General features: G+C 38.7%; 1 protein-coding gene across 6 annotated transcripts in view; it reads right to left on the bottom strand.

Moving 5' to 3' along the window:
* Positions 1–17,840, bottom strand: part of SAMD13 (sterile alpha motif domain containing 13) — a 49,142-nt gene extending 31,302 nt beyond the window's left edge. Inside the window, exons 1-3 of one of the 6 annotated variants that reach the window (XM_073234201.1) lie at positions 13,617–13,779; positions 13,028–13,112; positions 1,107–1,258 (exon numbers count right to left, since the gene is read on the bottom strand). Coding sequence is in view for 4 of the 6 variants with exons in the window: in XM_037012519.2 (XP_036868414.1) it covers positions 13,028–13,112; positions 17,758–17,767 (95 nt within the window). In the remaining 2 variants the exon portion in view is untranslated. Of the gene's footprint in view, positions 1–573; positions 728–1,106; positions 1,259–13,027; positions 13,383–13,616; positions 13,780–14,544; positions 15,042–17,757 lie in introns of those variants that run through there. The other 5 variants (XM_037012519.2, XM_037012522.2, XM_037012520.2 and 2 more) reach the window with 5 other exon arrangements.
* Positions 17,841–24,775: the final 6,935 nt, after the last annotated feature.

Below are 24,775 nucleotides of genomic sequence, written 5' to 3'. Positions count from 1 at the left end.
AATGTCAATTGGGTGTAAGTTGAAAAGCCTTGACCCACTGCAGTAGGTCTCAGGACATCAGTATCAACACCACGAGAAAATGTGTTAGACATGAAGTTCTCAGGCCCCAAGACCTTTTGAATCAGAGACACTGGAGAATGGCCCAGCAGTGTATTTTAACACACCCTCCAAGTGAAGCAAACTCAAGTTTGAGAAATCACTGGCCCAGTGGGCCAGAACAGACTTTAAAATATTCTGTACTTACAGGAAAGATGCCATTTTGTAAGGGATGCACTGTCTGTGTTAAATTGTATTCATACTATTAAATGTTTGCATCCATCTACAAATCTTGCAGACAAATGAAAGATGGGCTTCCATAGCTTCATGGCAGTGAGAGCCATGGTTATGGTAACAGTCACTGAAAGTCACCTTTGACAATCTAGTTGCCCCAGTGCACAAAAGTAAACTCAGACTTCAGAGCCAGACTTAAACATGAATCCCAGTCCCACCAGTTATAAGTTGTGAACTCCTGAAATGTTTTTAACCTCCTGGAGCTTCCATTTTCTGATCTATAAAGAGAATAAGAATACATACCTTATGATTGTGAGGGTTAACATGAGTCACACAAAGTGCCAGTCACAGAGAAGAGACTCCATAAATAGTAGCTTTTAAAACTAAAGTTCTGATCAGGAGTACATGGCCAATTAATAAGGACGATTATCCTAGGCTTCTTTAGAAATGACCTTTGTGACAGTATATTCCATAGTAAAGCAACTATATTTTCCATGCCTGGAAAATAAAATAGAACCAACTATAAGCTTACTTTTGGCATATCTTAGACACAGCCGTAAGACCCTGTTTTACACCTTTTGGGATTCTGGTTATCATCTAACTGTACCCTGTCCAATAGGTTAGTCACTAGTCACTTATGGCTATATAAATTAACCGAAACATCTATTTCAGGTCAAGATGAACTAACAGAGCCCAGATTTATCCTTCTGCCTAAAACAACTAAGAAAGTAGACAACATATAGGAAAGAGAGACACTCATGACCTTGGACACAGGCAGTAAAGGACAGTGATCCTTGGGGGATGGGAAACAAGCAAGGTAAGCTCTACCCACTTACTACTTGAAGAAAGCTTTGAGGCTGTGCACAGGGCAGAGTCCTGGAGGCTAGAGAGGAGAGAGCACTGGAGGCCACCAGAGGCTTCGCCTCAAGCATTGCAGAGTACGGATCATCACATACATGTGAGGAAACTGAGTGAGCCAGGCGAAGACCTACCAAAGGAATTAGAACAATCCTTAGAGATGATGCAGGGATGGGAATAGAGCCTGTTTCCACCTGCCAGAGAGGAAAACCTCATAATTCAGGGGCATTTATTAGAGTACAATGAGAGGTCTTGCCTCAGAAAGAGGGGAAAAATATCTTTAGATTAAATGCGGCCCTGGTCCTGACTTAACAAAACTTAAAAGCATGACTTGAAAGGACCAAATTGTTTCCAAGTCACTTAACTGTATCCCTGGACAAACATCAAGAATCTTTATAGGAATACAAAAATATCCAGCACCCAAAAAGGTAAAATTCACAATATCTGACACTCAGTGAAAATTTACCAGGCATGCAAGGAAACTGAAAAAAAAAAAAGTCACAACCCACAATGAGAAGAAATATCAGTCAACTAAAACTGACTAGGGAATTATAGAATTAGCAGACAAGGACACTTAAAGAGTTATTATGACTGTATTTCATGTGTTTAGAAGCAAGAGGAAAGCCTGAATATGTTAAATAGAGATATGGAAAATATAATAGAAGACCCCAGTTGAATTTGGTGAAAACTACACTGTCTGAAATGACAACCACATTGGGTGGCATTAACAAGATATTATACATCAGAAGAAATGATTAGTGAATTTGAAGGCTAAGCAATAGAAACTATCCAAAATGAAAGAGAGAGAAAAAAACCTGAGAAAAAAAATGAACAGGGCATCAGTGAATTGCAGGACAATATCAAGTGATCAAATATATGTATACTTACAGTCCTCAAAGGGGAGGCGGGGGTGGGGGTGGGGGTGGGGCGCTACCGAAAAATATTTGAAAAATGGTGTTTGAACACTTCCAAACCTGATGAGAACTAAGTCCACAGATCCAAAAAACAAAACAAAACTGCAAGCAACAGAAAGATGGAGAGCACTACACCAACTGTTATAAACAAATGGCTTAAAAATCAACAATAAAGAGGAAATCTTTAAAAAAGACAGAAAATATGTTTATATATAGAAGAACCAAAGGCAAGGAAAAGACTAAATGTTTTCCCTTAAGGAAACAAAACTAAGGTGTTTTTTAATTGAAGTATCATTGATATACAATCTTATATTTTTTTCAACTATACAACACAGTGGTTCAACAGTTACCCATATTATTAGATCCTCACCACCACTAGTGCAGTTACTATCTGTCAACAAAGGAAGATGTTACAGAATCATTGACTATATTCTCCATGCTGTACTACATTCCCCATGACCAACTAATATTATGAATGAGAACTATGTTGCTCTTTTATTCCCCTCCCCATGTCCCCTACTCCAACCACTCCACCATGGTAACTACCAGTCATTTCACAGTGTTTAAGAGTATACTGCCATTTTGTTCATTTTGTTTTGTTGTGTTTTCAGATTCTACAGATGAGTGAAAGCATATGGTATTTGTCTTTATCTGCCTGGCTTATTTTCTTTAGCATAATACCTTATAGGTCCATCCATGTTATTGCAAATGCAGGGTTTCTTTCTTTCCTATAGCTGAATAACCTGCCATTGGTATATGTACCACCTCTTCTTTATACGTTCATCTTTTGGTGGACACTTTGGTTGTTTCCATAGCTTGGCTATTGTAAATAATGCGGCAGTAAACATAGGGGCACATATATCTTTTCAAATCAGGCATTTTGTTTTGTTTGGGTAAATTCCTAGAAGTGGAATTAGTAGGTTTTATGGTATTTCTGTTTTTAGATTTTTGAGGAACCTCCATAATGCTTTCCACAGTGGCTACACCAATTTACATTCCCACCAAGAGTATAGGAGGGTCCCCTTTTCTCCACATCCTCACTAACGCTTGTTATTTCTTGTCTTTTGGATAGTGGCCATTCTAACTGGTCTGAGATGATATCTCATTGTGGTTTTGATTTGCATTTCCCTGATAATTAGTGATGTGGAGTATCCTTTCATGTGCCTGTTAGCCACGTCCGTACTTCTTCTTTGGAAAAAACGTCTGTTCAGGTCTTCCACCGATTTTTAATTCGATTATTTGTTTTTTTGGTGTTGAAGCATATGAGTTCTTTATATATTTTGGGTCTTAGACCCTAATCAGATAAATCGGTTATGAATATATTCTCCCACACTGCAGGTTGCCCTTTTGTTCTGCTGATTGTGTCCTTTGCTGTGCAGAAGCTTTTTGGTTTGATGCAGTACCACTTGTTCATTTCTTATTTTGCTTCCTTTGCCTGAGGAGATGCGTTCAGGAAAAAAATTGCTCATATTTGAAGGGCCCCCACCAGTAAGATGGCGAACTTCCGGCTTCTCTTCCAGGTCCTCGGTTCCCGACGGTGCCACCTGAAGACCAATCACCTCTCTCCCCCCTCCCACTCCCAGCACCTAGCCAACAGCCACCAGCCCCGTAGAAGGAACACCACAATCACCCCATGCCCCTTCCTATATAACCCAGCACCTTTCCCTAATAAAGCGGATTTCTCCGGTGAATTGCTGCTGTGTGTCGCTCCTTTCCTTTCAATATTTACTTTCAAGAGATTTTTGCCTATGTTTTCTTCTAAGAGTTTTATGGTTTCATGTCATAAATTTAGGTCCTTCATCCATTTCAAGTTTACCTTTTTTAAGGAGTTAGACAGTAGTCTGGTTTCATTCTCTTGCATGTTGACATCAGACACAGGTTTTTGCCAATACAGGTTGTTGAAGAGACCGTCTTTTCCCCATTATATACTCAAGGCTCCTTTATCGTATATTAATTGACTGTACATGTGTGTTTATATCTGAACTCTAATCTATTCCATTGATTTATGGGTCTGTTTTTCTGCAAGAACCATACTATTTTTTATTACGGTAGCTTTGTAGTACAGTTTGAAATCAGGGAGTGTAATTCACCCAGCTTTGTTCTTCTTTCTCAGGATGGCTTTGGCTTTTCAGGATCTTTTGTGGTTCTGTATTAATTTTAGAACGATTTGTTCTAGTCCATTGAAGAATGCTGTTTATATTTTGATGGGGATTGCATTGCATCTATAAATTGCTTTGGGTAGAATGGCCATTTTGACAGTATTAATTCTTCATATTCATGAGCATGGAATGTATTTCCATTTATTGGTGTCTTCTTCAATTTCTCTCATGAGCGTCTTGTAGTTTTCAGAGTATAGGTCTTTCACCTCCTTGGTTAGGTTATTCCTAGGTATTTTATTCTTTCTGATGAAATTGTAAGTGGAGTTGTTTTCCTGATTTCTATTTCTGCTAGTTCATTGTTAGTATGTAGGAATGCAACAGATTTCTGTGTATTAATTTTGTATCCTGCAAATTTGCTGAATTTACTTATTAGTTCTTATAGTTTTTTGGTGGATTCTTTAGGGTTTTCCATGTACAGTATCATGTCACCTGCAAATAGTGACAGTTTAACTTCTTCCTTGCCAATTTAGATGCCTTTTATCTCTTTATCTGATTGCCATGGCTAGGACTTCCAGCAGTATGTTGAATAAAAGTGGTGAGAGTGGACATCCTTGTCTTGTTCCTGATCTTAGAGGAAAAGCTTTCAGCTTTTCACCATTGATTATGATTTTAAGTATGGGTTTGTAGCATATGGAATTCATTATGTTGATGTACATACCCTCTATACCCATGTTCTTGAGTTTTTATCATGAATGGATGTTGAATTTTCTCAAATGTTTTTTCAGCATCTATTGAGATGACTGTGTGGTTTTTAATTTTGTTAATGTGGTGTAGGACACTGATTGATTTACTAAATCATATCATCCTTGCTTCCTTGGAATAAATCCCACACAGTCATGATGGGTGATCCTTTTGGCACTATTTTTGCATTCAGTTTGCTAATATTTTGCTGAGGGTTTTTGCATCTATGTTCATCAGGGATATTGGTCTAATTTTTTCTTTTATGCAGTGTTTTTGTCTGGTTTTGGTATTAGAGTGATGCTGGTCTCTTAGATTGAGTTTGAAAGTATTCACTCTTCTACTTTTTGGTATACTTTAAGAAGGATGGGATTAGTTCTTCTTTAAATGTTTGGTGCAATCCAGCTATAAAGCCATTTGTTCTTGGGATTTTGTTTGTTGGGAGTTTTTTGATTACCAACTCAATTTCATTATTTGTAATGGGTCTGTTCCTATTTTCTGTTTCTTCCTGGGTCAACCTTGGAAGTTTGTACTCTTTATACATTTCTCCTAGGTTGTCTAATTATTGGCAAATAATTTTTTATAGAATTTCTAATAATTCTCTGTATTTCTGTGGCATCCATTGTGGCTATTCCTTTCTCATTTCTGATTTTGTTTCTTTGTGTCCTCTCTTTTTTTCCTCTGATAAGTATGGCTAGAGGTTTGTCTACTTTGTTTAATCTTCTCAAAGAAGCAGCTCTTGTATATGCTTTAGGTTTGTGGTTACCATAAGGTTCATGGATAGCTTCCTAAGTATGTAATAGTTTGTATTAAGTTGATGATTCCTCTATTTCAAGAACAATCTAAAATTACTTATTTTTTCTTCTTCCTCCTCCACACTTGATGTATTAGATATCATAACCTGCATTTCTGTGTATCCCTTGACTGATTTTGTGTATAGTTTGTTTTATTACTTCTGTTTTGTTTTGTTTTGATTTTGTACTTGCTTGGTATGTAATTGGTCTACTACCTTTACTGTGGGTTTATTTTCACTGGTGAAAACTATTTAGGCTTAGGAACATTTCTATCTACAGTAGTCCCTTGAACATATTCTGTAATGCCAGTTTACTGGTTATAAATCCCTTCAGCCTTCTTTTAACTGGGAACTGTTTAATCTCTTCTTCAAATCTGAATGATAACCTTGCTGGGAAGACGATTCTTGTCTTGAAGGTCCTTCTCTTTCAATATTCAATATTTCATGCCACTCACTCTGACCTATAAAGTTTCTGCTGATAGTCTGATGGAGTTTCCCTTATAAGTAATCTTTGTTCTCTCTCTGGCTGCTTTCAATACCTTCTCCTTTTCCTTAATCTTTGTCATTTTAATTATTATATGTCTTGGTGTTGTCTTTTTTATTTCCTTTTGTTAGGGGTTCTCTGTGCTTCCATGACCCGTGTGTCTATTTCATTCCCCAGATTGGGGAAGTTTTCAACAATTATTTCTTCAAAAAGACTTTCTATACCTTCGTCTCTCTCTTCTCCTTCTGGTACCCCTATTATGTGAATACTGTTTCATCTGGAGTTGTCAGACAGCTCTCTTAGCATTCTTTCATTTCTAAAGATTATTTTTTCCTGTTTCTCAGCTTCATTGTTTTCCTGTTCTCTAGTTTCCATCTCATCCGTTGCCTTCTCTTCTTGCAGCAATCTATTATTCATTCCATCCATTGTATATTTCATTTCAGTTACTGTATTCTTCAGCTCTGAGTAGCTCTTTTATAGTTCTTCTCTTTATAAGTCCTCTCTGAGATACTCAGTACTTTTCAGCAGATCAATGAGCATATTTATGACTGTTACTTTGAAAAAATGACTGATGATCTCTGTTTCATTTAGCCCTCTTTCTAGTTTCTTATTCTTTATCTTTGTTTGGAAAATATTTCTCTGCCTCCTCATTTTGTCAAGGTTTCTGTGTTTCTTCCTTTGTATGAGATAGATTGGCTATGCTTTCTGGTCTAGAAAGTAATGGCTTTGAGGAAGACATCCTGTGGTGCCCAGAAGTTCAAGACTCTATTCTCCAGTGCCTGGTTCTCCTTTGTGGCAGAGCCCCCATTGCTGTTGGTGGGCTATGGGCAGGGCCACCTTTCTGTCTACCAGTAGTGGTCTATCTTAGTCTGCCACAAATGGCAGTTCACCTCAGCTGGCTCTTTGTGATTAGAGCAGTTGTGCTTCTGCTGGGATCATTGTGGGTGGGGCTGCTGGGCTAAGGGGATAGGTAGGGCACTCACTTGGCAGTGGGGCACACAAGTATGCAGCTGTGGAGAGGTGTGGGGGATTAGGTTGGACCACCTGTGAGAAGGAAGGGATGCTCAGAGCTGGTTTCTGCAGGTGCTTTCCCAGTTGTGCTGAGACAGGGCTGAGAACACTGGAAAAGCTTCTCTCTGCCTTCCACATAGCAAAGTCTGATGCTGCTGAGTTGAGCGGGTGTATGCACAGGGAAACACCTTAGGACTGAGCTGCCAGCAAGGGAATGGAGGATGGAGTGTTTGGGGCTCCTGTGAGAGCCTGATGTGATTGGCTGAGGGAAGGGTGGGGAAGTGTCATCTACCTGCTCTTTTACCTTCAGAGAAAGTTCCGTCCAACCCTCTGCCCTCTGGCACCCCTTCTGCTGCTGACAAATCTTTCGAACTGCTGCCATTGTTTTGGTTCTCAGTGGGGTCACTGGAGTCTGCTTGTCCTCCACAAGTGGCTGGAGTCTCAGCCTCCAGAGTGCTACAACTCTCCCTGGTGTCCAGCCCCAGTGATCACCAAAACCCAAAGCAATGCAGACTCGTATTCCCAGAGCACATCTCCAGGGCCAGGTGTGCGGAGTTCCTGGGCACTTATCCCCTTCCCACTCCATTCCTTTCCCTCCAGCGTGTAGGCTGGGATGGGAGAAGGGCTTGGGTCCTCATCAACTGTGGCTCTGCCATTTTATCCTCTCTGAATTCTTCTCTTCTTCACCAGATACAAGTGATCTGTTTTGCAGTCTTCAGGTTGTTTTCAGGGTTGGCTGTATTTGCGATAGCTGCTTCCTTGGTGTGTGTGTGGGAGGAGGTTTCTGCCTTGCCTTCCTCCATCTTTTACCTCCTCTTTGTAATCTCACCACTTTTATTCAACTTTTTTACTTCTTACAACTGACATCCTATTCAATGCAATAAGGTAGAAAAATGAGACAAAAGACATCTACATTGGGAAGGAAAAAAGTAAAACTGTCTATACTCATAAGACATAACTGCCTATGTTAAATATCCAATGGAATTTACCGAAAAGGTACTAGAAATAATAAGTGAGTTTAGCCAAGATTGCAGGATACAAGATCAACATACAAAAATCAATTGTATTTCTATACACTAGCTCAAATGATTGGAAATTAAAAATTTTTTAATTTTAAAAGCAATACCATTTATAATAGCATAAAATTGTGACCTATGTAGGGATATACCTGACAAAAAAAATGGACAAGACCTGCAGACTGAAACTACAAAATACTGCTGAGAGATATTAAAAGGAGCCCAGTAAATGGCACTGTGTTAATGGGTCAGAATACATAATATTAAGATTTCAATTCTCCCTAAATCGATCTATAATTCAATACAATGCCATCAAATTGCCAGCAAGTATTTCCTGTGGAAATTGACAAACTGATTCTAAAAACCACTTGGAAATACTAAGGACCTAGGAGAGCCAAAACAAGTTTGGAAAAAAAAAAGTTTGGATGGATAACACTACCTGATTTCAAGATTTATTATAAAGCTATAGTTATCAAAACAGTGTTGTACTGGCAGAAATATACACAAAATTATTCACAGAATAAAATAATATAGAAACAGATCCACATACACATAATCAATTATTTCTCAACAAAGTTGCAGTAACAATTCAAAAAATGCTGCTAGAAAAATTGGATAGTCATAGGCAAAAAAAAAACCCTACCACCACCACCAACAGAAATACTTTAATCCTTATCTCAAACCTACACAAAAATTATATTAAAAAATCATATTCCTCCCATAGATCAATGGAACAGAATAAAGAGCCCTAATACAAACCTAAGCATATATGGTCAACTAATATACGATAAAGAAACCATGGTTGTACAATAGGGAAATGACAACCACTTCAACAACTAGTGTTGGCAAAACTGGACAGCTACATGTTAGAGAATGAAACTGGGTTATTGTCTAACTCCATACAAAAAGGTACACTCAAAATGGATCAAAGACCAAAATGTAAGTCATGAGACCATAAAACTCTTAGAAGAAAACATAGGCAAAAATCTCTTGAATATAAACATGAGCAATTTTTTCCTGACCACATCTCCTTGGGCAAGGGAACCAAAAGCAAAAATAACAAATGGGACTACATCAAACTAAAAAGCTTCTGTACAGCAAAGGACACTATCAGTAGAACAAAAAGGCATCCTACAGTATAGGAGAATATATTCGTTAATGACATATCTGACAAGGGGTTAACATCCAAAATATATAAAGAACTCACATGCCTCAACACCCAAAAACCAAATAATCCTATTAAAAAATGGGTGGAGGATCTAAACAGACACTTCTACAAAGAAGAAATTCAGATGGCCAACAGGCACATGAAAAGATACCTCACATCACTAATTATCAGAGAAATGCAAATTAAAACCACAATAAGATATCACCTCATACCAGTAAGGATGACCAACATCCAAAAGACAAGGAACAACAAAGGCTGTGAGGATGTGGAGAAAGGGGAACCCTCCTTCACTGCTAGTGGGAATGTAAATTCCCATTTCAACCATTGCAGAAAGCAATATGGAGGTTCCTCAAAAAACTAAAAACAGAAATACCATTTGACCCAGGAATTTCACTCCTAGGCATTTACCTGAAGAAAACAAGATCCCAGATTCAAAAAGACATATGCACTCCTATGTTTACTGCTGCACTATTTATAACATCCAAGATATGGAAGCAACCTATATGTCCATCAATAGATGAATGGATAAAGAAGATGTGGTACATATACACAATGGAATATTATTCAGCCATAAAAAGAAAAGAAATCCTACCATTTGCAATGACATGGATGGAGCTAGAGGGCATTATGCTCAGTGAAATAAGCCAGGCAGAGAAAGACAAGTACCAAATGATTTCCCTCATTTGTGGAGTATAAGAACACGGCAAAACCGAAGAAACAAAACAGCAGCAGACTCAGGCTCCAAGAAGGGACTAGCGGTTACCAAAGGGGAGGGGTGGGGAAGGGTGGGAAGGGAGAAGGGAATTAAGGGGCATTATGATTAGCACATATAATGTAGGAGGTTAGCACATATAATGTAGGAAGGCAGTATAGCACAGAGAAGACAAGTAATAACTCTACAGCATCTTACTTTGCTGATGGACAGTGACTGCAATGGGGTGTGGACTTGATAATATGGATGAATGTAATAAACACAATTTGCTTATGTGAAACCTTTAAAAAATTGTATATCAATAATACCTTAATAAAACAATCATATTCCTAAATCTAAGAAAACATAAGAGAAAAACTTGTGACCTTGGGTTAGGCAAATATTTCTTGACATGATACGACACTAAAAGTACCAAGATAAAAACTGATAATCTTGAGCTCATCAAAAAATTCCTGCACTTTGAAAGACATTGCAGAGAGAATGAAAAGACAAGCCATATACTACAAGAAAATATTTTCAAATTTTTCTGGATATATATCTGGATATATATCTAGAATATATAAATATTCTCTACAAAGTAATTTATAAAAACCTAGCCCAATAAGATGGGCAAAATGTTTGAATAGTTTACTTAAGAAGAAATATGGATAGCAAGTCAGCACATGAAAAGATGCTCTACACCATTAGTTATTAGGAAAATGAAAATTTAAACCATACCTAATATAATGCCTAATGTGGAAAAGACTGATCATACTAAGTTCATAAGACTATAGAACAACTGGAGTGTTCACACACTGCTGGTGGGAATGTAAAATGTGACAACTAGCTGGGAAACAGTTTAGAAATTTCTTTAAAACTTAAGCATACATCTACCAGATAGCCTAGCCATTCCATTTCTAAATTTTTATTCAAGAGAAATGAAAGCATATGTCTACACATAGACCTGTATACAAATGGTCAAAAGCTTTATTTGTAACACTTACAAAAACAGAAACAATCCAAATGCTCAACAGTGCATGGATAAACAGTGAAGAAATTGTTGTCTATCCACACAATGAAGTACAGCTGACCCTTAAACAACATGCAGGTTAGGGGGGCCAACCACCTGTGCAATCAAAAATCCATGTATAACATTTGAATCCTCAAAAACATAACTAGTAATAGCCTACTGTTGACTAGAAGCCTTTACTGATAATATAAGCAGTCCATTATCACATATGTTGTAATATTACAGGTATTATATACCATATTCTCACAATAAAATAAGCTAGAGAAAAGAAAATGTTTTTTCAAATTGTCACAAATCTAAATCATTTCCAATATATTTACTGAAAAAAATGCATGTATAAGTTCAAACCCCTGTTGTTCAAAGGTCAACTGTATTACTTGATAATAAAGAGTAAGGAACTACTGATACACACTCTAACATGGATGAATCCCCAATTAATTATTCTGGGTAAAAGGAACCAGACCCTCTTCCTCCCCCAAAAAAGTATATTAGAATAATTCCATTTATATAAAATTCTAGAAAAAGTAACATCTATAGTGACAGATGGCATATCAGCAGTTGCCTGGGGATAAGTGGCCAGGGAAGGACAGGAGGGAGAGATTACAAAGGGTTATGAAGAGACTTCAGGGGTAATGGACAGGTCCATTATCTTAATTGTGGTAATGATTTTGCACATGTATACAAATGTCAAATCTTACACATTTTATACTTTAAACACATGCAGTATATTATATATCAATTATATTTCAATAAAGCTGTTAACTTTTAAAATTAAGTAAAATGAGGAATGCAGTTCATCAGTTACACTAGTCACATTACAAGTTTTAATAGCCACATGTGGCTAGTGGTTACCATTTTGGACAACAGCCCACTTTCATCACTGGACAGCACTGATCTCTTACATAAAAAAGCATTCATTTCTTTTATTTCTCCTACGTCTGCCTACCTCAAACCTCAAGAATGGGATATGCATCGTAGCATGGCACTGCTATGTAAATTACTAAAGAATTTTAAAAAGCAGATTTTATTAATGTAACTTTGCTCAGAAGCAAAATATACTTTCTATTCAGAAACATATAGCACACTGTTTCCTCATTTAGATACCACAATTTCTGTGGATCACATTTTAATTAGTTTTCACCAAAGCTCAAGTTGAGAACAATTTTAAACTAAATGACATGGAAAAAATGAAATAGATAACAGTCTCTTGGAATTTACTTTCTGCTTGTAATCTAAGTAGTTATAACTTCAACGTAACTCTTAAATAGGAATATACATTTTTCATATATTTATAGATATCTTAAAGAGTTATCTGAAACATGTGGCATCTTCCAGAATATTCTACATAACACAACTTAATTTTCCTTTTTAAAAGAAGCATGTAATTCACAACAAATATGATCAGAAGTTTCAAATGTGAGAACAGACATGAAAATAGAACAACTATGTTATGCCTTGAAATGTTTCACATTCAACGAACAGCTCATAAAATTAGCACAGAGAAGTGGTTCCACTTAGTACGCTTACTGAGGCTTTCTTTCTTTCTTTCTTATAGCTCTCAGTTTTGGGAGAGATAATTTTATTTTAAAAGACTCAAACTCTCTTTTCAGCCCCCACCATCGTAGCCTATGGACTTGGAAGGCAGAGTCTATGTTTGCTCAGTGTTTTTGTTTCAATACACAGAATGCAGGGCTGAAATCCTCAACCGTCCCTGTTTCAAAGCCTGATACATTAATCCTTTATGTACGGTTTGATGCCTGAGTCATCTCTGTCTTTTAAATTGAATAAAGAAAAAGGCCTGGGGCTGGGGGGAGAAGGGAGGCTGGTGGCCAGTGCAGACCAACCAAGACCACCGCCAAACAGGGTACTGTTGTATATAAGCAAGAAATATAAAAATAGAAACCAAGTCCCTCTGTTGTTTGCAGAAGCAGAACTCACAAGCCAGTTTCACTTACTTTTTTACACCGACAGAGCCATTTTCCTTGTTTTCCATGTCAACAGATAGCATGGGAAGGCAGCAGGGTTCCTTTACTTCAGCAACTAATCAATAAGGGAGAAAAGCTCGTGTTTAATTCTTAGAAAGTGAGAGAAGACTAGATATTCTGAATCAGAAACATAATGGTCCCTTTTATAGCTTCACACCAATCACGCGTGTTTGTTTAAATCTCTAGTCCCCTCAGCGGTTGGAGAGATGTGATTAAACCTACAGAACTAGAGGAGACGGACTGGGGTGCTTTTCTCTTTACTGGCACTCCCTGACTTGACAATAAGCATTTGCAAATGATACTGAACCCTTGCTCAATACAAGTGCTGTGTGAACGGGCACAGCTTCCCCTGGGTGCCAAGGCTCCCACTGAGGACACTGCAACTCAAATGAGTCAAAGTCGAGAAAAACAAGCCCCCCTTTCCTGCCCCTTCCCACCATGGGCTGTGACTCCTTTTTTCTTACTGCATTTGTTTTTTTGTCCACTCCAACACCGCCTATATTTTTTCATTGCATTGCAAAAGAGCACTTAACGCTTTTGTTGGCAAGTATTTCCGTACCTCACAGCGTCTCAACGAAAGCCTCAAAACCCTGTCTGTGAGGTGGTCATGCTGTGGTAAAGCTGGAAGCTCACGAAAATGTCAGATAGCCCTTAGCACAGAAAGGTGGTGCTGGTGTGTGTGCGTGCATGTGTGTGTGTGTGTGTGTGTGTGTGTGTGAGAGAGAGAGAGAGAGAGAGAGAGAGAGAGAGAGGTTAGGCAGTTCAGTAGCTATATGTAAAAATCAGCAAAACATTCAAGGAGATATAGTAGCATCCATCACTTTGTCTTTTTGTTTGGTAGGGTGAGGACTGTGACAAAATAAAAACCCTCCACAATTAATGTGCAATTAGCAAGACAAAAAAGCAATGAACAAAACTGCTTTAAAAAACTAGTTCTGAAATGTGCTTGTTCCTCTACAGTTGAAGCCATAAATTAAAAACATTTCCTCCCAAATCACTTTCTACTTCAGCACTCCTTCTCTAGGGATTACTCTGACATGACAAGTGCATCATTTAGTATAGTCACAAGATCTTATCACTGTTAGAGAAGTAGATGATTAACAAATAATACTGCAAGTGTGGGATAATCCTCACTCCTGATACACACACACACACACACACACACACACACACACACACACTCACACACACACAAACTTCCAATTGCTACACCACTTAGATCATTCATAGAGAAATCCCACATTTGATACAGGTATAGATATTCACATACATTCACACACCGTTACAGAGTAGACAGAAGACAGTGATGCTGCTCCCATGCCAAAAGAATGATTTCACTTCAGTTGCAAACTGTTACACATTCACCATTTTCTAAGCATCTCAGAAACAAAACAAAACAAAACAAAACACAATCATACTCTGTAACACCACACTACATTGTCTTATTATTATTGTCTTTTTTGTGGAAGAGTAAAAAGAAAACCTACCTAGAAGCAACTAAAACATGTCATTTTTTATAGGCTTATCAAGAACAGCCAAAGAAACCCCAATGTTTTCTTTCACAAAGTAGGCTGGCAAAGGAATTCAATAAGGAGGTACAATTTGACACAGTGAAATAAAACCAGGCTGGCTCTTAGCCAGCATGACGTTAGGAATCACACACAAGCTGCACCAACTGCCTTCTAGTTCATGGCTGACTTTTTAAAGCTACAGTGTGCCTGTTCACTTTTGCTAACTGCCCAGCACAATTAGTGGAGGTGAATGAATTCACGAGTCCAAAAACTGCAGAATCCTCTCTGCACCTGTCATGTACAAAGAAAAACAAGCTGTATCAACAGTATCTGATTTTTTTCTCTCCTTCATTGTTGCTGCATGATATGTCTTTGCTGTTGTTCTGAGCATGAAATGTCATGTTTCAATAACTATTTCTTTTTCTCTTCTGTGGGAGAAAACAAGAAAGAACCCAGTGTTTATGGGCTACAACTGGTAAACAGTCAGAAGCTGCAATCCTGCATTACTCTTTCTTCCTAATAGAGACTCATGGACAAAGTTGTCAGGGCTGGCTTTTGAGTAATCTCTTTGTGTGAATAAGGAAAGCCCTGCCCAGCAGAAAATCCTTTTACTTCATTATGCAGGAAGTAACATATTTCAGAGAGGATGCAAAGTAGATGACCAGATCTCCTGAGAACGCCCACATTCTTTTATTTTGGCATTCATCCTACCAGACGAAGTCAGCAAAAATTCAAAATGGAACAAACCTTAGTCTACAAAACAAGTAATTCTGTGAAGTTTAATTTAACTGATTATCCCAGTTACACAAAAAGCATAATTCAATAAATTCAACTAACATTTACTATCTCTGAGTACCTATTTAGTTACATAGGAAAAAGAAGATAATATTGTCAACCCTCAAATTCATAGTATCATCCACCACCATCCTAAATCCCAATTTAGGAAATTGGGAGGTGGAGTAGAAAAACTGGGCATGATCTTTTGATGAAGCTACCCTGGTTAATCTCACAGTTCTCTTGCTTGGCGGGGAATCACTGCTGGAGGGAAACAGGCCCATTCCACAAGCACCATGCAGTTACACAGGAAACAGAGTTGTCGTTGAAATAAATATCAAGCAATATTTGGACACTTTTAAAGTCAAGATGTCAATAAAGCCACTCAAGATAGGGTAAAGAATGCAGGTTTTCAAGAAAGATCCTAGAAAAAGTCATCTGCTGCTATAATATCATGTAGACTTCAGGCAGATTTAAGAAGGAAGAAGCCCACCTCCCTTTTTTTTTTCCATTAATCTTTAAGGGCACTAGAAGATCAGCAACTATGATTTAAATTTGCATCCTGAATTTCAAAGTCAAAATTGTTTTCCCTTACTTATTCCAGGAATATTCGAAATTTTCAACTTCTTGAAAGAGTACCGTTGAGAAAGATGTAGGAGTGCTGTCGACCCGTCTTCGCTAATTGTCCCCTTGAAAAAACAAGTAATAATTTAGGGATGAATTCTAAGTGTTCGTGTATTTTTGAATACCATTTTTTGAGCATGGGTCAAATAGGTGGGTCTTTTACCACCCCTGATCAAAACAATGAAGTCTTCTAGAGATAGAAAGCTCTTTCACCAAGTTTCATAATGCTTTTATACTTGATCTGTAATTCCTGAATTGTTCTCCAACTACATTCAAATAGAAGGGGTCTGAGCTGTGAGTCACGTGGGCAACGGACAGGGAAGAGAGTGTCCTGACAGCACTGACATGCCATGGCTCAGAACAAAATCGGCTGAACACTCTTGAAAGGAGATGCAAAGAAAATAGTTACACCCAACTCTTGCTTTCACATACAGGAAAAAGGATTCTGTGAAGTTTCTCCAAGAGTTTCTTCCTACACATAGAAAAGGACATCCCCTTCTGTCCTGCCTGCTGTGATCAAAAGTTTGCCCGTTAGACAAAAGGTTTCAAGTGTTCTAGAAAATCAATCCCGTTTTATAAAAAATGAGCTACAAAGGCAATCTAAATTCTGAGCACGGGAGGTTTCACTTACCACCTAGTTTCTAATTCCGGAAAAAATTAACATTTGTGGGTATAGGTATATATACTACAATCACCCATTTTCCTCCACACTCCCTCCAACAAATGACCCTCTTCTCTGCTAATAAAAATGATGGGTGTCTGCAGGGTGTAACTAAGTCCGGTGTGTAACATGTGCGTGATGAATGTGTGCGTGATATGTATTGTGTTGGGTGGTATGTGCGTGTTTGTAGAATGCGTAGTGTGCTTGCTGTGTTTGTGTGAGTGGTGTAAGTGTAGGGTGAGAGAGATGCAGACAAAAGCACCTCTGATCCAGGATATTATGGGATGTGTTAAAATAACTTTGGAGATCTTCGCGTTGGGATCTGGGGCAGAACTTTGTAGCACACTTGGGAGTTGGCTCAGATAGACTGGAAGATGGGTCGGGAAGGAGGAGAAAATGGTGCCTCCGGTCGTTCCACTGGCTTCTTTTCTTGATCAGCACTCATCCCCCAGAGATCCAGCGCAGGCCCAGAGGAAACACCCGCCCTTGCCTCCAGTTCAGGAATCCTCCCATAGCAAAGGGCAGACCTAGGTCCACGTGGCTGCAGAAGAAATCTCGAGAAGTCGCCCGAGGGCCGGGCTGAGCTCAACAAGGGTGTCTCAAGGGAAAGCGACCTGCCGAGCAGGCGGTGGGGATAAGACAGAGGGCAGGGGAGGGGGCGCCAAGAAGCTTCTTGGACCAGCGGCGCTATCCGATAGTCAAACGACTCGCTTGTGGCATCGGAGACAGAGAGAAAAGTTTCTGGCTAAGACTTTCAAGAAGAAACTGTTAAAGAGTTTTTAGCTTGGGGGCTCTCTCGGAGAGCCCGTCTATGGAAAGGGAACGTGGGGGTCTGGTGCTCGCTGTGCGCCCAGCCGAGCCGTGCACCACCCGGTCCCATCCTGAGAGCTCTGCCCCGCAGCCCCTGGTGAGTCACGGCGCTCCGCCCGGCGGGGCACGCTTCTGCCCCCAGTTCACTGCAGGGTGACAGATTCCACGCTCACGGGTGCAACAAGCTGCACGGGACACACACCAGAGACGAAGGAGGGCAGGGCGGTTTTTATTGTGTTTTTCTTCACTTCCTTGCATCCTGGAGAAGGGAGAGGGCGGGCGCATCCCCAGCGCCCTGGCAGCACGAGCGGATCACTTACCTCCCCGCATGGCCGGCGCCGGGAGGCTGTGCCCCGTGCAGAGCTCGGCGGCCGCCACGCGCCCAGCCCCGAACAGCCGGCCGGCGGGCGCGCAGCACGTCGGGACTTGTAGTCCTCCGCGGGCGGGGCGGGGGTCCGAGCCGGGGCCGCCGGGAAGGCGAGGGGCCGGGAAAGGAAGCGGCGTGGGCGGGGCCTGGTGAGTGTGAGGGGGACGGCTGCCAGAGCTTGAACCCTCTGGGGACCTGTGGGTGGAAAACACTCCTGGAGAGACTTTTAAACTAGGGGTTTTCAGGCTCATACCATTTTTTTGCCGGTCTTAAACGTGCTCATGGCAACCCTGATGAAGTTTCAAACTGGGTTGGGCAGTAAGGACAAGTAGAGATTTCCCGGGCCAAATTCACATTACTGAGGACCTTATTCTCCTTTACCCCGAACACGCACGTGGCATTCTCTTCTGTTGCTCACGGAGTAACTTAGTTGAAGCCCTGAGCATGCAAAGGGAAGGTGAATGGTTGAACTTCACATTTATTGAGCACTCTGCGGTTTACAAAGCACTTTTTACATTAATTGACTTATAATTGTAGAACCCTAAAGCAACACTAAGTTAAACAGAAAAACTCAAGTTGGATGAAGTTTTTTGTATTGGCACCTGGGGAGGTTGGAGGCTGTATCTGCACGGTTCATTTCCTTCTGCAACCCTGTTAGCAGCTGGGAAAAGGGAGTAGGGAGAGGGGAGGTGGGTGGGTGCAGTGAAAGGAGGGGGCCTTCTGTGGGGGACTTTTTGAAAGAGCATGATGAATAAATCCTCACTAAATAAAGAGACAAGTAAACGTAAAAGCAGAACTTATGAATTAGAAGAGTGTAGTGGGAAGGAAAAGGTAGATGGGATAGGTAGAGAGACTGAACAGAAGACTGATCCGTCTAAGGCAAAATGGATAAGTTGTGTCAAAAAAAAAGCAAAAACAAACGGATTTGAGAAGCCAGAGAGACCTGGAGTCTTGGCTGTCTCATTTCTGAGCTAGCTCTGAGATCTTAGGTAAGTTATTTAACCTCCCCAACCCTCTTTAACCTCATCTTTAAAATTGAAATGATTATAGGTCCTACTTTGTGATGCACTGTCTAGATTAAAAGAGATGGGAAGCTGTTTGTATACTTCCTGGCATATACTATGTATTCAATTAAACATTAGAATTGAGTGCCAGGAACTACACTAAGTGTAGAATAACATTATTTGTAAATACTAATAAATATTACTATTATCCACCAAAACTCCTTTTGTGGAAGTATCAAAAGATAAGTTGGAGTAGAAGTACCAGTTAGGGGGCTGTGACAGTATTCTAAGTTAGAGAAAATGATAGCTTGAACTACAGTGACAGAAAGGAAACAGATATGAGATACTTCAGAGGGAAAATGGACAGAGTGGGTCAATCAATTGGATGTGAGAGTGAGGAATGGATCAAAGATGGTTGTCATTTCTAGATTGGGTAAATGGATGGTATTTTCATTCACATAAATAGGTACAACAGATGGAATAACAGGTTTTAGAGAAAGATGTCTAGTTTGATTTTGGACATTTATAACTTGAGGCCTTCGGTGTATGACTGACAAGTGGCAGTTGGAATGTGGATTCCGATATGTAGAAATGGAACCTTGAGAGTCAATTACTTAGGAGAGAGAGTTGAAGACCCTGTAGAGAAGAAAAAGGAAGGGGCGGTGGGGGGGAGGAATTAGGCACTGGCACCAGGCAGGACGTGAGGAAGGAGAAGGGAAAGCTGCAGGAGTTGTAGTGACACGGAAGCCAGAGGGAGGAACCTATGGAGTGGAAGAATAGAGTGGGAAGGAAAAGGTAGACGGGAGAGGTAGAGAGGCTAAATAGAAGATTGTGATTGAAGAAATGAGTCACAGGTCCGATGCTATAATGTCATTCTGCCAATGACAATAGAAAAGAGGCCACGGGACTGCCTCCAGGAGCTGTTTTGGAAAACTACCAGTGATTTTGATTTGTGATTGGAGAGGGGCAACTACTGGAATGTAGTTGGTGGGGCCGAAGATGATAAACATTCTTGCAATGTCCAGGACAGTCTTGCACAGCAAAGAATTGTCCCCCTTCCTGTGTACCTTGACTGCCTTACTGTTCATTCATGTAAATTAAAAAACCTGTTTATATTTACCTGAGCCTAGAGTCTATTTTATTAACTTGAGTGTTTTTCCCACAGTCTCAAGACATACTGAATTTTCCTGGAATGAAGAAAATCTAATGGCAGTGCCATTCCTGGAATTTGAATCACCAATACAGTCCATTTTGTGGCTGCCTATTTCGTGCCTATTTCTGACTGCTTATTTGTGTCTTTCAGTTTAAGGAAGCCTTGAATCACACGTTTAGTTTTCCTTTATATTACAGTTAATGCTTTGCTCTTTTTTTTTCTTTTAATTACATGTGTAGGTAGCTTATGGCTTTCCCTTCACAATGTTAAAGAGGATATTGCCCCATATTTATTATTAAAAGGGGCATTAGGTTTGACGAGGCCAAGAACCATTTAGTCAGTCAATAAATATCTTGTGAGTCCCTACTATGTGCTAGGCACAATTCTAGATCTTCACATACAACTATAAAAGAGAAAACATTTACTGCCCTTACAGAGCTTACATTCTGAGGTGAGGTAGGAGAGGCAGACAATATGTAATAAACATAAACTAAATAAGTAAAGTCTGTGGCATATTAGAAAGTGATAAGTGCCATGAAAAAATAAAGCAGGTTAAAGGAGATTGGAGTGCTGGAGAGACTCTAGGTTGAAATGTTGAATATAGTGATCAGGGTAGATTTCACTGCAAAGGTGACATCCAAGGGAAAATCCAGAGTTGCAGAAAATCGGCAAGAAATAATAGTGGCTTGAACCAGTGGTGGTAGCAATGAAAAGTGATGTGGGAGAGGAATCCTGAGTTCTAGAGGGCACAGTGGAAAAGTCTCAAGGGTTGGGGAGGGCTGGAAGACAGGGGCAGATTTGGGGATGTTCGGAGTCTTGTGGGAATGATAGTTTGGGAAAGACTTGGGAGTCTGGGACTTCTGGTAACTGACATGAACAGTGATAAAGAGATACTGAAATCAGTTTCATAGCATCCAAAAAATAAAATGGTGGGGAGGATGTGAGTATGGGGAGTAGCAAAGAATGTTTGGGTTCCCTGGTTCTCTGGATGGAGACAAAGAGGTCTGAGAATCAAGTGAGCTCAACCCCTGTTGATGGAATGTTGAAGGCCTGGCCGGGGAAGGACTCAGTCCCATGGCAGTACTCATTTATGGCTCCTGCCAGGAGAAGCTCTGACTACTCCAGAGTGCATAGTCTTCACCCCCTCTGCCCTTGATCTTTTTTGATGGAGTTGAGGATTTGGGGGCAAGTTGGTAATTACTCTAAGCACAATTGACCATAAACAATATTGATTCAATAAAATGAATGTCTGCAAGAGGTGGATTTGTAATTGTGGAAGTGGAGGATACAGCAGAGAATTTTGGCAAAGTACCTGGAGGAAGTTGGGCCCTAAATGTGAAGGGGTGCTCTAGGACTGGGGATGGGAGACAGCAATATTTATAGGGTGAAGTGAAGAAGACATTGGAAGCAGAAACATGGAAATTCGGGACAGAAGGGATAATAGATGGAAAACATTGTTGAGAAGATGGAACTGTAAACTGTTTATTCTTGGAAAGAAGGTGGAACATTTCTTCCTGTGCGAAAGGAAAGAAAGACAATGGAATGATTTAAGATAAGAAGAAAGAACATTTTAAGATCTCATTTATTTATTATGAAAACTAAGTATGTGGTGAAAAATTGAAGCAATCTAATAATAGAAAGTAGAAATTTCTAATAAATCCATTTTAGAATAATCCTTGTTAAATGTTTGGTATATATTGTCTAAATTTTTTTTCATGTGCATAGGATTTATTTTAAATGTTCCAGTTATCTAAAATACTAATTTTTTTTCTTTGCAGGATATAAGATTTATACAAAAAATGTTTATCGAGCATATGTTATATATCAGATATCACCATCAATCTTTTTTGTTATTTGCATCTTTTACATCCATACATATTTTTCTTCTTGATTTCTTAAGAACTGGAAAAACTCACCAATATCTCTTAAGATTTCTTTTACTTTTTTTCTTTTATTTCTTGAAATTTTGCTTTATGTATTTTAATGTTATATTTTTTGCTACAGGAAGATTCATACCAGCAATAAAGTTTCTTGTGAGCTGTATCCTTTGCCTTTTATAAAGTGACTGCCTTTGTTTCATTTAATCATTTTTTAAATAGTTTATTCTATCCCATTTGAAATTATTTTAATTAGATGTGGTTAATCTCATCTGGAATTCTTACATTTGGAATTCTTACTGTCTTGTTTTCTCTTTTGTTCTATGATCTGTATTTTCTTTGTTTTTGTTTTTTTATTTTTATCTCATATTAGTTATCTATTAATTATATAAATACTACATAACTATTAGTTATGTTAATAGTGTTTCAGTTACCTATTGCTGTGTAACAAACTACTCCAAAATTTAGCAGCTTAAAACAACACACATCTTTCTGTTTTGTACTTTCTATGGGTGGGAAACCCTGGTGTGACTTAGCTCAGCCCCCTGCCTCAGAGCTTTCATTGTTTCAGCTTTCAATAGACAGAGCTCCATTCTCAACTAAAGGTTCAACTTGGGGAGACCTGCTTTGTAGCCCTAGTTGTTGGCAAGATGTAGTTCCTCCTCAGTTTCCTGTCCCACAGGTCTCTTCACAAGGCAAATCACAAAGAGGCAGCTTGCTTATCAAAAAAAGTCACGGAAAGAATGTAAGCAAGACAGCAGCCACAGTTTTTTCTAGCTAATTTCAGAAGTGAAATCCATCATTTGTAACCATTCTCTTTGTTAGAAGCAAGCCATCATGTCCTGCCTACACATAGCAACATGAATGCTAGGAGGTAGGGACCATTGGAAGCCACTTTACAAGTGTACTGGCTTACCACACTTTAGCAATTTAGAAATTGTAAAGTGTATTAAATAATGTGCTTACATTAATATTTCTCAATTTGCCTTATAAATGAAATGATGCTGAACGATGATGAAGTTAATATACTTAGACTCTCCTCTCCCGCATTTATATTAGGAGAGCAAATACAATTCTTGTTCCAGTCTATTTTCATCAAAATATTATTCTTTATGTTATGCAACTTTTCTTTTGAGCATTATAATAATTACATTTAATTTTTATGATTTAGAATACCAGTTATTTAAATATAATTTAAAATATAATTGTATAATAGATTAAAAGCTCATCACCAAACCTGTTGTACCTTATGACTTTCTTATTCATGAATTTATTATTGTTACTCATCTGTTCATCATCTTGAGCTTTTTTCTGATTGATTTTTTCATAAGTGCATGAATTTTGTTATATTGGGTTCATGTATATTTAAGAATTTCTCTTACCATTACACACAAAAGGTAGTTAGACCAGGTATAGAAACTTTTCCTCCTTCAATTCCATTTTCTTCTAGCATTTAATATTGCTTGGAACATGTCTAATTTATTTGTTTTTGAAGATTACCTTTTTCCTTTTGCTGAGATGACTGGAGGGTTTTTTTTTTTTATAGCCCTTGAAGTTTCAGAAAAGAGTTCTTATTAAATTTTCTTGGAATATGGTGGGCCCTTTCAAAATGTAATTTTAAGATCTGTTTTATTTCAGAAAACTTTTCTATTAAATTTTTTCAGTCCCATTTATTAATTCATATCTTCAAAAACAGCATTCATATGTCTATTGTCTACATTTTTCAACTTCTCTCTGATCACTTGTATTCTATGTCATTTTCCACCAAGTTCTATGTGATGTTTTTCAATAGCTTGCCCTCCAATCTTCTTCAGGTTAAGTTCTACTACTTGGTGCTTTTAGTTTGATTTTCAGTGATTTAATAACTTCTCCTTGTTTTATAACCTCTGCTTTTCCAGATTACTTCTACTTTTACTGCTGCATGAGTCCCATGCTATTTCTTCTGACCTTTTTTTCTTTTTTAATCTTTGAAGGAAGTCATTGAAATGTAGTTGATTTGCTCGAAAAATAATGTGAGTGATTATTTTGCAACCTGCATAGTCTTTGATTTATCCACCCTAAAATGTAAACTGGAGTACTGAATGTTGGTGGTTCCTAATCTTCAGTGATATATGAGCTGGGACGAGAGGAAAATCTGCTGTGAATGAAGGAGAGAGTGAGAGAAAGAGAGAGACAGAAAAAAAGCCAGGGGTGAGGGAGCTGGGGGTAGGTTTACTTGTTACTTCTCTTCTTTTTCTATGAATTACCTACATTTCTTTTAACAAACTAGTTGAGTGACTTGTAATAATATAAGAAGCAATTGTAAAAACGACTTAATATCCAAATGGAAATGAATTATCAGTATCAGAGGAGATATATAAATGCAGATATGTACTTGCTGCACCCTATAAGGTCATTAAAATAAAGTTATGGCTGAATTTTTAAGCTTCCCAGCAACCAAAGCAAGAAAGACCACATAATTAGATGTATGATTTTCAATGACTCTAAAATAAAACCTACAAGTTATTCAGGGGGAATTCTTTTCATAATAGAAAAATATCAAATGGGGCAGGTTCTTAATGAATTTGATGAGTAAGTATAGTGGCATCATTAAGCTATTTTTATGATATTATTTAATGAAAGGTAAAAACCTGGCATCCAAACATAATTCAGAGAAAGCAAATTCTAGTCGTTCTAAGACAGTGTGATCCAAGTCTGTTTGCAAGATAAAATCTTGTCTTTGGAGGAATAATGTTAATGGGTTGAATTGTGTCCCCTAAAACATATATTAAAGTCTTGATCCCCAGAATGTTAGAATGTAACCTATTGGGAAACAGAGTTGTTGCAGATGTAATTAGTTAAGATGAAGTCATACTGGAGTAGCGGGAGGGCCCTAGTCCTGTAAGAAAAAATGAGGCACAGAGATGAAAACACTGTGTGAAGACAGATACACAGAGA

Source organism: Manis javanica, chromosome 4, assembly GCF_040802235.1.
Source record: "Manis javanica isolate MJ-LG chromosome 4, MJ_LKY, whole genome shotgun sequence".
NCBI lineage: Eukaryota > Metazoa > Chordata > Mammalia > Pholidota > Manidae > Manis > Manis javanica.
This window is presented reverse-complemented; position numbering and strand designations above follow the sequence as displayed.